Raw genomic sequence first — 10,617 nt, 5'->3', positions numbered from 1 at the left:
AAATGCAAAAAAAAAACAATAAGACATGGAAATCGAATCTCCTGTGCGCACTAGATAAATGAACAATGTTTGAAAACTTCTCAAAAATCTCTTTCCCCCGTTCCTATGATCTCTTCGCCGCTCTACTACGATACGTAGACTTTCCTTTCCCTCTTATTCCTTCTCTTCTTACCGTGCTCCTATACCTCCCACATCCCATCCCATCCCATCTCACCATGTCTCATCATGTCTCATTCTCCCCCTAAAAAACCCAAGTAAAAGTTTCCTTAACTTCGAAAGGAATTTTATGCCTACACACACACACACACGCCATTAGCAATTATACTTTATAGACGAGAAAATCTTGCTCCACCCTGCAGAAAGTTCGGGGAGAAGAACAAAGCTTGCTACTCACCTAATATCCGCGGCGCTGGCGCCAACCCACGCCTCAAATTTCCCCTCCTCTGCAACCCATAACCCCTTTCCGTCTCGATAACTATCATCCCAGTAGCCGAGCGCATATCTATCGATATTAATATCCACATTCTTTGATTCGCCAGCTGCAAGATCCACTTTTGCGAATCCTTTGAGTTCTTTTTCTGGTCGGGGGAGTTTGCTCTTGACATCGTGGATGTAGAGTTGGACTATTTCTTTTCCTTGCACTGAGCCTGTGTTGGTAACTTTTAGGTGGAGCGTTATTTTTTCTTGTGAGGCTGAGAAAATAGTGGAGGATAGTGTGGGAGAAGAGTAGGAAAAAGTGGTGTATGAGAGGCCGTGACCGAATGGGAAAAGGGGGGGAAGGGATAAATGGTCGTAGTGGCGGTAACCGATATAAAGACCTTCACCGTAGAGGGAACAGAGGTTTTCGCCTGGCCAGGTGTGGTAGGTTGGGTTATCGGAGAGGCGAACGGGGAAGGTTGTCTGTTGGGGAGGGGAATGATGTTAGTTGATTGGTCGATTAGTATTATAAGACATGAAGATTGATGTTAAAGTCTGAAGGAAGGAAAGAGGTAGGAACTGAATAACAATCACATACAGGTAACTTCCCACTCGGATTCTCAAATCCAAAAAGTACATCAGCCAATGCGTTTCCCGCTTCCTGACCTTGATACCACGCCTGAAGTATCGCTGGAACTTTCTTTGCCCAAGGCATCGTCACCGGACTTCCTGACTGATTGACCACAATTGTATTTGGGTTTGCCTCTACAACTGCATCGATTAATCGGTCTTGACTTCCATCACTAGGTAAATCCATAGTCTGACGATCATACCCCTCACTTTCCCACTCTGCATCGAGACCCACGATAACAATCGCCACATCTGAGGATTTTGCTGCATCAATAGCTTTCTGCAAATGGTCCTCAGTATCCGCTTCTTTATAGCCGATGCGACATCCGCCTGTAGCGTGTGTCTGCTTAAGTTGTGCTTGTTTGGCCAATGGTCGGATCTCATTTGTTGTTTCGGCTACCAGCTCGACGGGAACATTGGCTTCAAGGTGAATATCAAAAAGAATATCTTTACTGCCCGAAAACATCGCTTCACCTAATTCCGTCCAATTCCACAAATCGACTTTTACATCGCCGTTGACGAGAAGTCGTCCGGGGCCTACGCTTGAGAATGAGAGGGTATGCAAGCCAGTGGTGGTGGGTGTTAGCATTGTCTTTGCACGGACAGACCAGATGGGATTCACTTCTTCAGGGACAGAGTCCCACAGGAAAAGATCTGTGTTGGTGCGGTGTTGGATTATTCGAGGGGCTCCTTCGAACTTATCGCCGATGTGAAATTCAAGGGTTACACCTTGAGCGCCGGTAGAAGTGGTACAATAGTCTGCTGCAAGAGGAAGCCATTTGTAGGTGTGACAGCCTAGAGCATATTTGATTTCCTTTCCAGGTATGGCTTTGATGCTATCCAGCGGGATGGTGCTGTAGTAAGGATTCAAACTAGCACTACCCCCACCCCCTGCTATTGCTCGATTGGCATTTGGTCCTATGACTGCGATTTTCTTTTGGGACATTTTGATTGGTAGGACTTTGTTTTCATTCTTCAGAAGGGTCAATCCTTCAGCTCCTGCTTGACGAATTAATTTCCTCGTTTCTTCTCTGTCGTCTTCAGCTTCGGGGGCTTCAGGTGTCATGTCAGATCCTTTTGTCCGTTCCACAAGATATAATACGTTTGCAGCAGCTTTTTCAACGGCCTCTCGGCTCAGTTCCCCGTTTTTTATCGCTTTAATTACTTTTTCGCCTCGCCATTTTGTTGACACGGGCATTTCTAGATCACAGCCTGCTTCGATGGATTCTGCAATTGAGTTGGTTCCACCCCAATCGGACATAACCAGGCTAGACTGTGTCAGTAACTGATATGATCAAGAGGATGCAAGACTGTTACCCATCATAGCTCCATTCCTCTCTTAGAATTTCCTTCAGCGTGTGGAAGTTACAGTCTGCATGAACTCCATTGATCAAATTATACGAGGACATTACGGCCCAAGGATTAGCTTCTCGAATGGCCATTTCGAAAGGACGCAAGTATAATTCTCGCAGAGGTCTTTCTTGGACTATAGAATCAATAGTCAATCTAAATGTTTCTTGTTCATTAGCTACGAAATCTGTGTACATAGTCAGCCAGATACATGTGACAACGGCACAACATAAAATGTTTCTTACGTTTTATCGTTGCGGCAACACCTTTCTCCTGCAACCCTTTGATGTAAGCGACAGCGAGTTTTCCTGTAAGGAAAGGGTCTTCCGAGAAAGATTCAAAGTTCCTTCCACCCAATGGACTGCGATGTAAACAAACAGTTGGTGCCAATAAAACCTGGGCCGATCGAGCTTTGGTTTCATCAGCAAGATGTTGCCCGACTTTGTGAATAAGATCGGTGTTCCATGTTGCTGCTAGTGATATACCGCATGGAAATAACGCAGCCTGAATCTGTTAAAAAGCCGCTTCTTGCTGGAATACTTCAGACAAACCTTTGTTCCAGCCTTGAAAATTGCCCCACGAGCACCTAAATTTAGTCAGTCATAGTGTATAAAACAGTCGGCTTGATTATACGCCTTGCATTGAGGAATTGTAGAGCGATTTGAATGCTTAGAAGGAAGTAAATATTTACCATTTGGGCCATCGGAAGTCTTGAATGCCGGTATTCCCTTAGAAGGAATCGATTTCGATCTCCAAAAGTCCGCTGCCACGAGTAAAGAAACCTAAGTGGTTATTAGTAAGAAGCGATAAATAGAATCAAAGCCTTTTTACCTGCTCTTCTAGGGACAAAGACGCAGCCAACTGCCAAGATTTTGTTCTTGGATCAAGCGTAGTATAATTTTGCCAAGGACTTTCAGGAGGGAAGATTTCAGAATCGGGTGTTGCGACTGTATTCCTACTTGAGATAGCATCCGACCCTTCTTCAAATCTATCGAAGATAGGGTCAGAGATTTGGCTATCTGGTGATTCTGCCATTCTGTACGGCAGTGAAATGATCGAGGGCGTTTTTTGGAATTTAAAATTAGATAATGGGAACCCTTGGGATATCAACGAACGAATGGAGAAGCGAATGATGCTAGCGTGCGGCGAAGTATATCAACCGTTCCCCAACAACAATGAATTCCCCTAATATCACAAAAGAGCAAGAATGAGTAGATGGACCAAGAGATATCTTATAAAGCTCAACGCTAGAGTAGCATGCAAGGAGCAATCTACCTTGCATATAAACTCGGTATCAATCTTTCCAGAGACCGACCCGGTCAGCTGGCTTCACTTGATACTCCTCATAGCTGGTGCTTCTACGGATGAGCATCCCATACGCCGCATAGAAGAAGGTAAGGCGATGTAAAGTATTACGGATAATGTATGGATACACTCGTTCCATGCATGAAAACGGCTGAATAGAAGTTGACATGGATCCGGTATAAAATTTACATGACTACAGGCTACTGTTCTTACAACCCTGCACCTTTGCAAGGAACTGTTGGTGTGACGCTCCGTTGTGGGGTTAAACTTTTACCAGATCAATGACAACTTTGCTCAGCCTTAAAGTGAGCAAATTTGTCAATCCAATGGTGAGGACGGTATGAACGGACCGGCTCAGCGATTTTTGCAATTTAGGAAGGTAAGACGTGCTGCTCAATGCTTTTGAGAGAGACACTATTGTATATCTCCTTGATATACTGGCAGAATTCAGGAGATGATAGCGGGAAGAAAAACGGTGACAAGGGTCTTGTCAACTTGAACGGATGTTACCCATCTTTCGCCAAATATCCAACTTGGAATGAATATCAGGAGAGAATATGCAGAGATCTCGCCTAGGCAATGTAGGGTATCCATCTAAGTGGTATTTTAACCTCTAGGCTCAATCTTTGTCATACCTCCAAAGCACTGCATAAAAACCTCACGCTGATAGATACCCTGTTGAGATGCGTCTGCGTCTGTAACGCGGACATGCGGGCCGGCTTCGCCTCCAATGAGCTTTCGTTTGTACCATGAGCATGATCGTCGATTTGAGAATGTATATATACGATCTGGAACTTATTCTATTGACCACTCGGAAAAGTATGAAAACGTTTTGAAGGATAAGTTGAATGTAGCTCTCGATGCTATGGTCGCTATTCCTATTTGCTTTACCTCGAGGCGTGTATGTGAGTATATGAAGTGTGAGCTTGGAGAAGACCCAGGGTGCTTGCTTTCGGCAATTCCAGGTACTCACCCAGCTCTACTAACTGATAGTGGATAAGTTCCGGAAGCAGTCCCATCATGTGATATTGTGTCATGTGACCCTCTGGTAAGCGCCACAGTGGAGATTCATTATCGTTGCTCGGAAATGCTTGCATGTCTTTTCACCGCGACGGCATTACCTACTCACCAATTTTTATCTTGAAGCGAACTTGTGCATTCCTATGTCTATGCCTTTACAATTTCAAGCTCACTTCCAACGGTACTTGTACTCTTATCGGGGGAAGTAAGAAGTTTGCTTCATTTCTCTACTCAGCTCAGCTTTACCTACCTAGTACCTTACACTTACAACTAATTTAGTTATCAACTCTAATCCTAATCTAAACTTCAACTCTCTTCTTCTCATGCAGGTCCTTGACACCGTTTCGTGAAACCCAAGTCAAGTCTTACCATAATTGTTGCAATATATCTGCATGACATCTTGCATTTACATATCCCATTATAATGGCCGAAACACCAAGCCATCGTCAATCCCTTGAAGCACCCGATGAGCCACCCGAACCATCATCACCAGAAAGAGATCAATGGGAATCCACTGAACTTTCAGAACTAGCCCACATACGACAAAATTATACAACCGCCTCATCTTCTCATGCATTAGGTCCTGGTAGTACAGCATCTACTGGATATTTTGGTCGATTGACCTATAATGTCTCAAAGTTTTGGAGACACCAAATCAGCGTAACTGTTGACCATGCTGCATGTAGAGACCATTTAGGTACGTATCATCACTTTATCCTTTTTCATCGATCCGACTCAGACCATCTATAATGACAAGGTATATTTACCTGTTATAAAACTCGGAGATTCAGGGCCGAAATACTCCGGTCAGCTGAGATTTAATTTTCATTTATATGCAGTACTCTCTCTATGTGTCTATCAGAATCTGTACGTTTAGTCTTGGCATTCTTCATTGTATCTGGTTCTTGCCTCAGTATTGATATGTCCCTTTGCTCTATGTGTTCACCGTCTAGAGTTTCGTAGATGAATTTACTAACGTATCCCTACTAGCCGTGGAAAGAACTTTCCTAGCATTTCTCAGGACTTCATTGGCCTTGTCAATGTTAGGGGTATCAGTTGCACAACTATTGTGTGTACTCAACCAACTTGGAAGTACTATGCTATTACTGACGTGTATACAGCCGTTTGCAGCATTCCCCCACGCCAAATCCATTAATAGGGTTCTTCGTACTAGGGAAACCTCTAGCTTGTATCTGTCAGGTTGCTGCAATCACAACTTTGTTGATAGGAATTTTCAGAAGTTGGAGACATCAGAACGCTATCGTGAGAGGTAAAGCTCTCTCAGGGGGTTTGGAAGTCATTATCATTGGAGCTGGATTTTTCTTTGTGGGTGAAGTTCAACATCATGGGAATACCATACTTATGATATGTCATTGAATGAACACTGCTAACATAAGTTAGATATTTCTAGCATTTCTTATACTTCTAATTGTTGTGGACATTTTGAAAGAAGATTTGAAGTCCGATAAGTGATGATGTTATTCGTTGATTTTGAGGTATTGAAATGCCTCGGACCAATATCGTCTACTTTGGACTCCTCGGACCAGCATGTATTGAAGCAAGTCACTGCAAGCACGTTCATCTGACTTCATTTCATTGAAAATCGGGGATATTTATATTGATAGCTAAGTACATGCATACCCGTCGCCACGTGCTTGAAATACATTGGGAACAGGGGAGAAGTATGGTCATATTACTCTTTAGACTCTGGCTGCAGACCAACGGAAAGAACTTACTACAAATCTGGGGCTCTTCTGCATGAAATGTCATTGGCGGATAAATTTAGATGGCATATGTATTCTGAATGATCCCAAATGTGGGAAATTTACTATAATGCCGGCGCATTTGAAAGCCCATGTGCCTTCATGATCCGTTTGCAGTAAGCAGTCCCCCGGGTCTCGTAGCGACATTACTTATACCCATGTTTTCATATACGGCAGGAGAGAGAAGGAAGTTAGGATTATTAAATATCCATATTCTGACAAGACAGCTTAGCGATGGTAAATGTCATGAATCCATTGATTCTATGAATCTATATGAATGTGATAGATACATATGAGTAATATTTTATCATGATGTTTCCAACCAACCAACTGAACTTATCAAACATCTACCTATGATCAAGCAAGTATTAGAATTTTCATGTGATACGCACACGTATTTATGAGATTCAATACATTGAATCACTAATAACTCTAGTGATAATGGTGACAATGGTGATCATGATGACGATGATGACGATGAATGAGATATGATCACATGATTAAACATCACATGTCATTCACCCAACACAGTCATCCATCCATATGTACTAGTTACCAGGACTAACCTTACCTAATAGATAAATAGCGTTTGTTCAAAAATTCAAGTTTTACATAATCAAAATACATCATACTCACACACAACAAACGGAGTAGCTCTTGATCTTCTACTCTGTACATGATAAATTTTGCTTTCATTTCTAAAAGCTTATCCTCATTTTACTAATTCTGACAATTCGAGTCGATTCATTCACTATTATATTACTAACACTTACTCTTGTGACTCGTAAGACTTACAATTAATTAATTATTTATTCTTTCTCCTTTTCATTTTTATTCATTAGTGAATAATTATCATTCATTGCTCGGACGTTTGATTTAGATGTTAAACACACCTTTTTGAGTACGGTTAAGAGATTAAAATCAATATAACTTGATAAGGGATTGGCTGAGATCCGAAATCGCAAAATATCGCAAAGTATCGCAAGACACAAGAGGGGCGTCATCTTTTTAAATCATCTCGTACCACGCCACATCTTTTCAAATACAAATACAAATACCAATTCCCATTTCACTACCAATACCAATACACCTCTCTCGATTGATACCTTCACCGACTCTTTTCAACGACAATCTAAGAGTCTGGTAAAGAAAGAGTGTACACTCTTCAAATCTTCAGAGATGGCTTGGTCAAAGTCAACGCGCATTCTGGTCATGCTATTGATCGATGCCGTCTTTTTTATCGTCGAATTAGGCGTTGGTTTATGGGTTGGATCATTGGCATTAATGGCAGATGCTTTTCACATGGTAAGATGTTTCAAGAAGAAATGGACCTGTCTCTGTGCTAACATCTAGCTAGTTGAACGATATCATATCTCTCGCTGTTGGTCTTTGGGCTGTTAAAGCTGCTCGAAGAAACATTACTGATAAATATTCTTTTGGCGTAAGTAGTTACACAAATCGAGGACTTCCGAACGGGAAGCTACGTTACCAAGAGGGAAACTAACTCTTCTATAGTTTTTGAGAGCCGAAATCCTTGGAGCCTTTTTCAATGCAGTCTTTCTTATCGCCCTATGCGTATCAATTGTTCTCGAAGCTGTCGGACGTTTTTTTGATCCACCTGAAATCGGGGAACCAAAACTTATACTTATTGTTGGGTCGTTGGGATTGGCATCGAACCTTGCTGGATTTTTCGTATTAGGTGGGCATGGTCATTCTCATGGTCCAGGAGATGGGCATTCCCATGGAGATGAGGTCAGCGCTGCGGAAGAAGGACATGCGCATAGTCATGCTCATGAACACGGATACGAACCATATAGAGATGAGATTAGCGACGAAAATGGAATCGCAGGAGAGGTATTCCCCGAAGCCGTCATCGCAAAAGCCACCGCCAAACGTCAAGTACAATTTACAGAGCCGGATGAAGATGCTTCGACAGCCCGTGATAGTAGCAGTATCATGACTAGATCGCCCAGCAGAAGTTCGAGACAACACACTCATCGAAGACGAACGAGCAAATCCCAATTTTCTAGCTTGGATAATATAAGCATTCACCCGGCAAGCTTTCGACAAGATATTATTGCTGCAAGCAAGACACAATTGGATGGAATTGATAGCGAGGATTCCAGTGAACCGGATGATGATGTTCATGTTAAATCTGGACCTGCACTGACTGAAAACAGTCCTCTTATTTCACATGCTCACGATGATCACTCAGATGCTCACGCTCATAGCCATGATCATGGGGATGGAGGCCATCGTCATGAACATCACACAAGTCGTCAATCTAAGCATGCGGCCCATAATCACAACAACAAATCAAAGAAGAAGTCCGGTGGTCATGGTCACAATCATGATGACATGGGAATGAACGCTATGATTCTTCATGTTATTGGTGATGCTCTTGGAAATGTTGGAGTCATCGTCACTGCTTTGATTATTTGGTTAACTAATTGGCCTGGCCGTTTATACGCCGATCCTGCCGTATCACTTTTCATTACCATCATCATTCTTCGATCCTGCATTCCACTAACCAAAGCTACCGCACAAATCTTGCTTCAAGCTACACCTGATTCAATCGACGTCGCCCTCATCAAAGAGGACATCGAAAATTTCGAAGCCGTGAAGGGTTGTCATCATGTACATATCTGGCAACTCAGCGATTCTCAACTCGTTGCGTCTATGCACATTCAAGTTGCCTTCCCTATTGGTGAAGATGGAGGAGAAAAATATATGCAGCTATCTAAGGAAATTCGAGAATGCTTACACGGTCATGGTATTCACAGCGCAACTCTTCAACCCGAATTTTGCCTCGACAAAGATCATGATCATATTTTTAATGGTGAATCCGTAGGACTAGATGGACAAGCCCAAAACAAATGTGGAATGGAGGATGATGATTCATGTTTATTGGAATGTGTTGATAATTGCAAGGGAAAAGGTTGTTGTTCGACGCAGGCGGCAGAGCCGCAACATGACCACTCGGATCACGATGGTCACTCCCATTAGATCCTTCTTTCTCCTTTTCTTTTGTTCAGATGTCCTGAGTTTTGACACAATAACACACTTCTTCTCGTGTAAGATGTCGCTTTCTTGTTGGCTCTTTCTTGGCTTCGTATTTGCATTGCGGGACTGGGTACATACATACATATACAGTCGAATAGACTTGAGCTTTAATGATGGGTGTTAAGATTTGCAATATGGCCTTATGGAGGGGATTGGTTGATGATCTTTGCCGGCGTGGAGAAAAGACAAGCGATAGGAAAGAGAAAGGGCAGATGGACACATCATCTCTTATTTCGTGAACGAAAGAGGATGAAAGGCGAGCGAACTTTTTTTTGCTTAAGATAATTGGTAATGGATGAAGGAAGACATTCTTAATGGTGGACAAAAAGAAAGAGAAAATTTTGTACAGTATGGATGAATGGTATGATTAGTAGGGTATAAAAGTTACTTGGTGGGTTTGTTGGGCTGGCTGTTGGGTTGATATCGCTTGTTGAGCTGATGAGGTGGATGCATGCAATGCATGAGATAGGATGGATCAGCAATACAGTCAATGATTTACATAAAACCCGTCTCTTCTCCCTCTGTGTGCGTACATAATTTAGGTACTTCTCCCTTACGATTCCTTTGATATTTTTATAATTGGAATGTCTATACTTTTGGGTCAGGAATCCAAAATAGGGAATCAAAGTGTGTATTAAAATACCCTTGAATAGAGGGCTCTCTCATATCTCTACATCATCCTAGCGCTTCTACTGATGAACTGAACTGAAGTAAGCCAAAAGATCTAAAGAAGATGCTTATTTCTTGAGTGAAAATGAGGAAGCGATGTGACGGAGGTTGATGGCTGGTGTAGAGTGTGAAATAATTCCCTAGTACACACTGTATGTTTCTTTGGAAGTGGAATGGTGGAACGGTGGCTTGTATGATAGGGGTATGGGATGGAGTATGGGATATAAAGTATGGAGAGGAGAGACAAAAATGACAATTAGTGGAGAAATATGGAAGAAAGGACTGGGTAGGTGAATATTCTAGGGTTTGGGTTATGTAACTTCATGTCAAGTTTGCTGGTTTAATAGCTCTCTCCTCATGATTGTGATTGAGGAGGAAAAGGGGGGGGGGGGGGGGTATC

At 42.4% G+C, this 10,617-nt stretch overlaps 7 protein-coding genes across 7 annotated transcripts; 5 read left to right on the top strand and 2 right to left on the bottom strand.

Moving 5' to 3' along the window:
- Window positions 1–241: 241 nt before the first annotated feature.
- Window positions 242–2,113, bottom strand: SS1G_06304 (hypothetical protein; the record flags this gene model as incomplete). Its single annotated transcript, XM_001593332.1, has 3 exons — window positions 242–290; window positions 395–900; window positions 1,016–2,113. The coding sequence occupies 3 exons, from the start codon at window positions 2,111–2,113 to the stop codon at window positions 242–244; spliced, it is 1,653 nt and encodes a 550-aa protein (XP_001593382.1).
- Window positions 2,114–2,548: 435 nt separating this feature from the next.
- On the bottom strand, window positions 2,549–3,432 carry SS1G_06303 (hypothetical protein; the record flags this gene model as incomplete). Its single annotated transcript, XM_001593331.1, has 5 exons — window positions 2,549–2,553; window positions 2,643–2,901; window positions 2,949–2,983; window positions 3,089–3,179; window positions 3,229–3,432. The coding sequence occupies 5 exons, from the start codon at window positions 3,430–3,432 to the stop codon at window positions 2,549–2,551; spliced, it is 594 nt and encodes a 197-aa protein (XP_001593381.1).
- Window positions 3,433–4,042: 610 nt separating this feature from the next.
- SS1G_06302 (predicted protein) lies at window positions 4,043–4,278 on the top strand (the record flags this gene model as incomplete). The annotated part of the gene is made up of 2 exons (XM_001593330.1): window positions 4,043–4,081; window positions 4,147–4,278. The coding sequence occupies 2 exons, from the start codon at window positions 4,043–4,045 to the stop codon at window positions 4,276–4,278; spliced, it is 171 nt and encodes a 56-aa protein (XP_001593380.1).
- A 154-nt stretch (window positions 4,279–4,432) lies between these two features.
- On the top strand, window positions 4,433–4,728 carry SS1G_06301 (predicted protein; the record flags this gene model as incomplete). The annotated part of the gene is made up of 2 exons (XM_001593329.1): window positions 4,433–4,603; window positions 4,696–4,728. The coding sequence occupies 2 exons, from the start codon at window positions 4,433–4,435 to the stop codon at window positions 4,726–4,728; spliced, it is 204 nt and encodes a 67-aa protein (XP_001593379.1).
- Window positions 4,729–5,555: 827 nt separating this feature from the next.
- SS1G_06300 (hypothetical protein) lies at window positions 5,556–6,195 on the top strand (the record flags this gene model as incomplete). Its single annotated transcript, XM_001593328.1, has 4 exons — window positions 5,556–5,589; window positions 5,713–5,791; window positions 5,844–6,048; window positions 6,124–6,195. 4 exons carry the CDS (start codon window positions 5,556–5,558, stop codon window positions 6,193–6,195), a joined length of 390 nt encoding a protein of 129 aa, XP_001593378.1.
- Window positions 6,196–6,536: 341 nt separating this feature from the next.
- On the top strand, window positions 6,537–6,970 carry SS1G_06299 (predicted protein; the record flags this gene model as incomplete). Its single annotated transcript, XM_001593327.1, has 2 exons — window positions 6,537–6,601; window positions 6,922–6,970. 2 exons carry the CDS (start codon window positions 6,537–6,539, stop codon window positions 6,968–6,970), a joined length of 114 nt encoding a protein of 37 aa, XP_001593377.1.
- Window positions 6,971–7,664: 694 nt separating this feature from the next.
- SS1G_06298 (hypothetical protein) lies at window positions 7,665–9,491 on the top strand (the record flags this gene model as incomplete). Its single annotated transcript, XM_001593326.1, has 3 exons — window positions 7,665–7,790; window positions 7,843–7,926; window positions 8,001–9,491. 3 exons carry the CDS (start codon window positions 7,665–7,667, stop codon window positions 9,489–9,491), a joined length of 1,701 nt encoding a protein of 566 aa, XP_001593376.1.
- Window positions 9,492–10,617: the final 1,126 nt, after the last annotated feature.

Source organism: Sclerotinia sclerotiorum, genomic scaffold (genome assembly GCF_000146945.2).
Source record: "Sclerotinia sclerotiorum 1980 UF-70 scaffold_7 genomic scaffold, whole genome shotgun sequence".
Classification (NCBI taxonomy): domain Eukaryota; kingdom Fungi; phylum Ascomycota; class Leotiomycetes; order Helotiales; family Sclerotiniaceae; genus Sclerotinia; species Sclerotinia sclerotiorum.
This window is presented reverse-complemented; position numbering and strand designations above follow the sequence as displayed.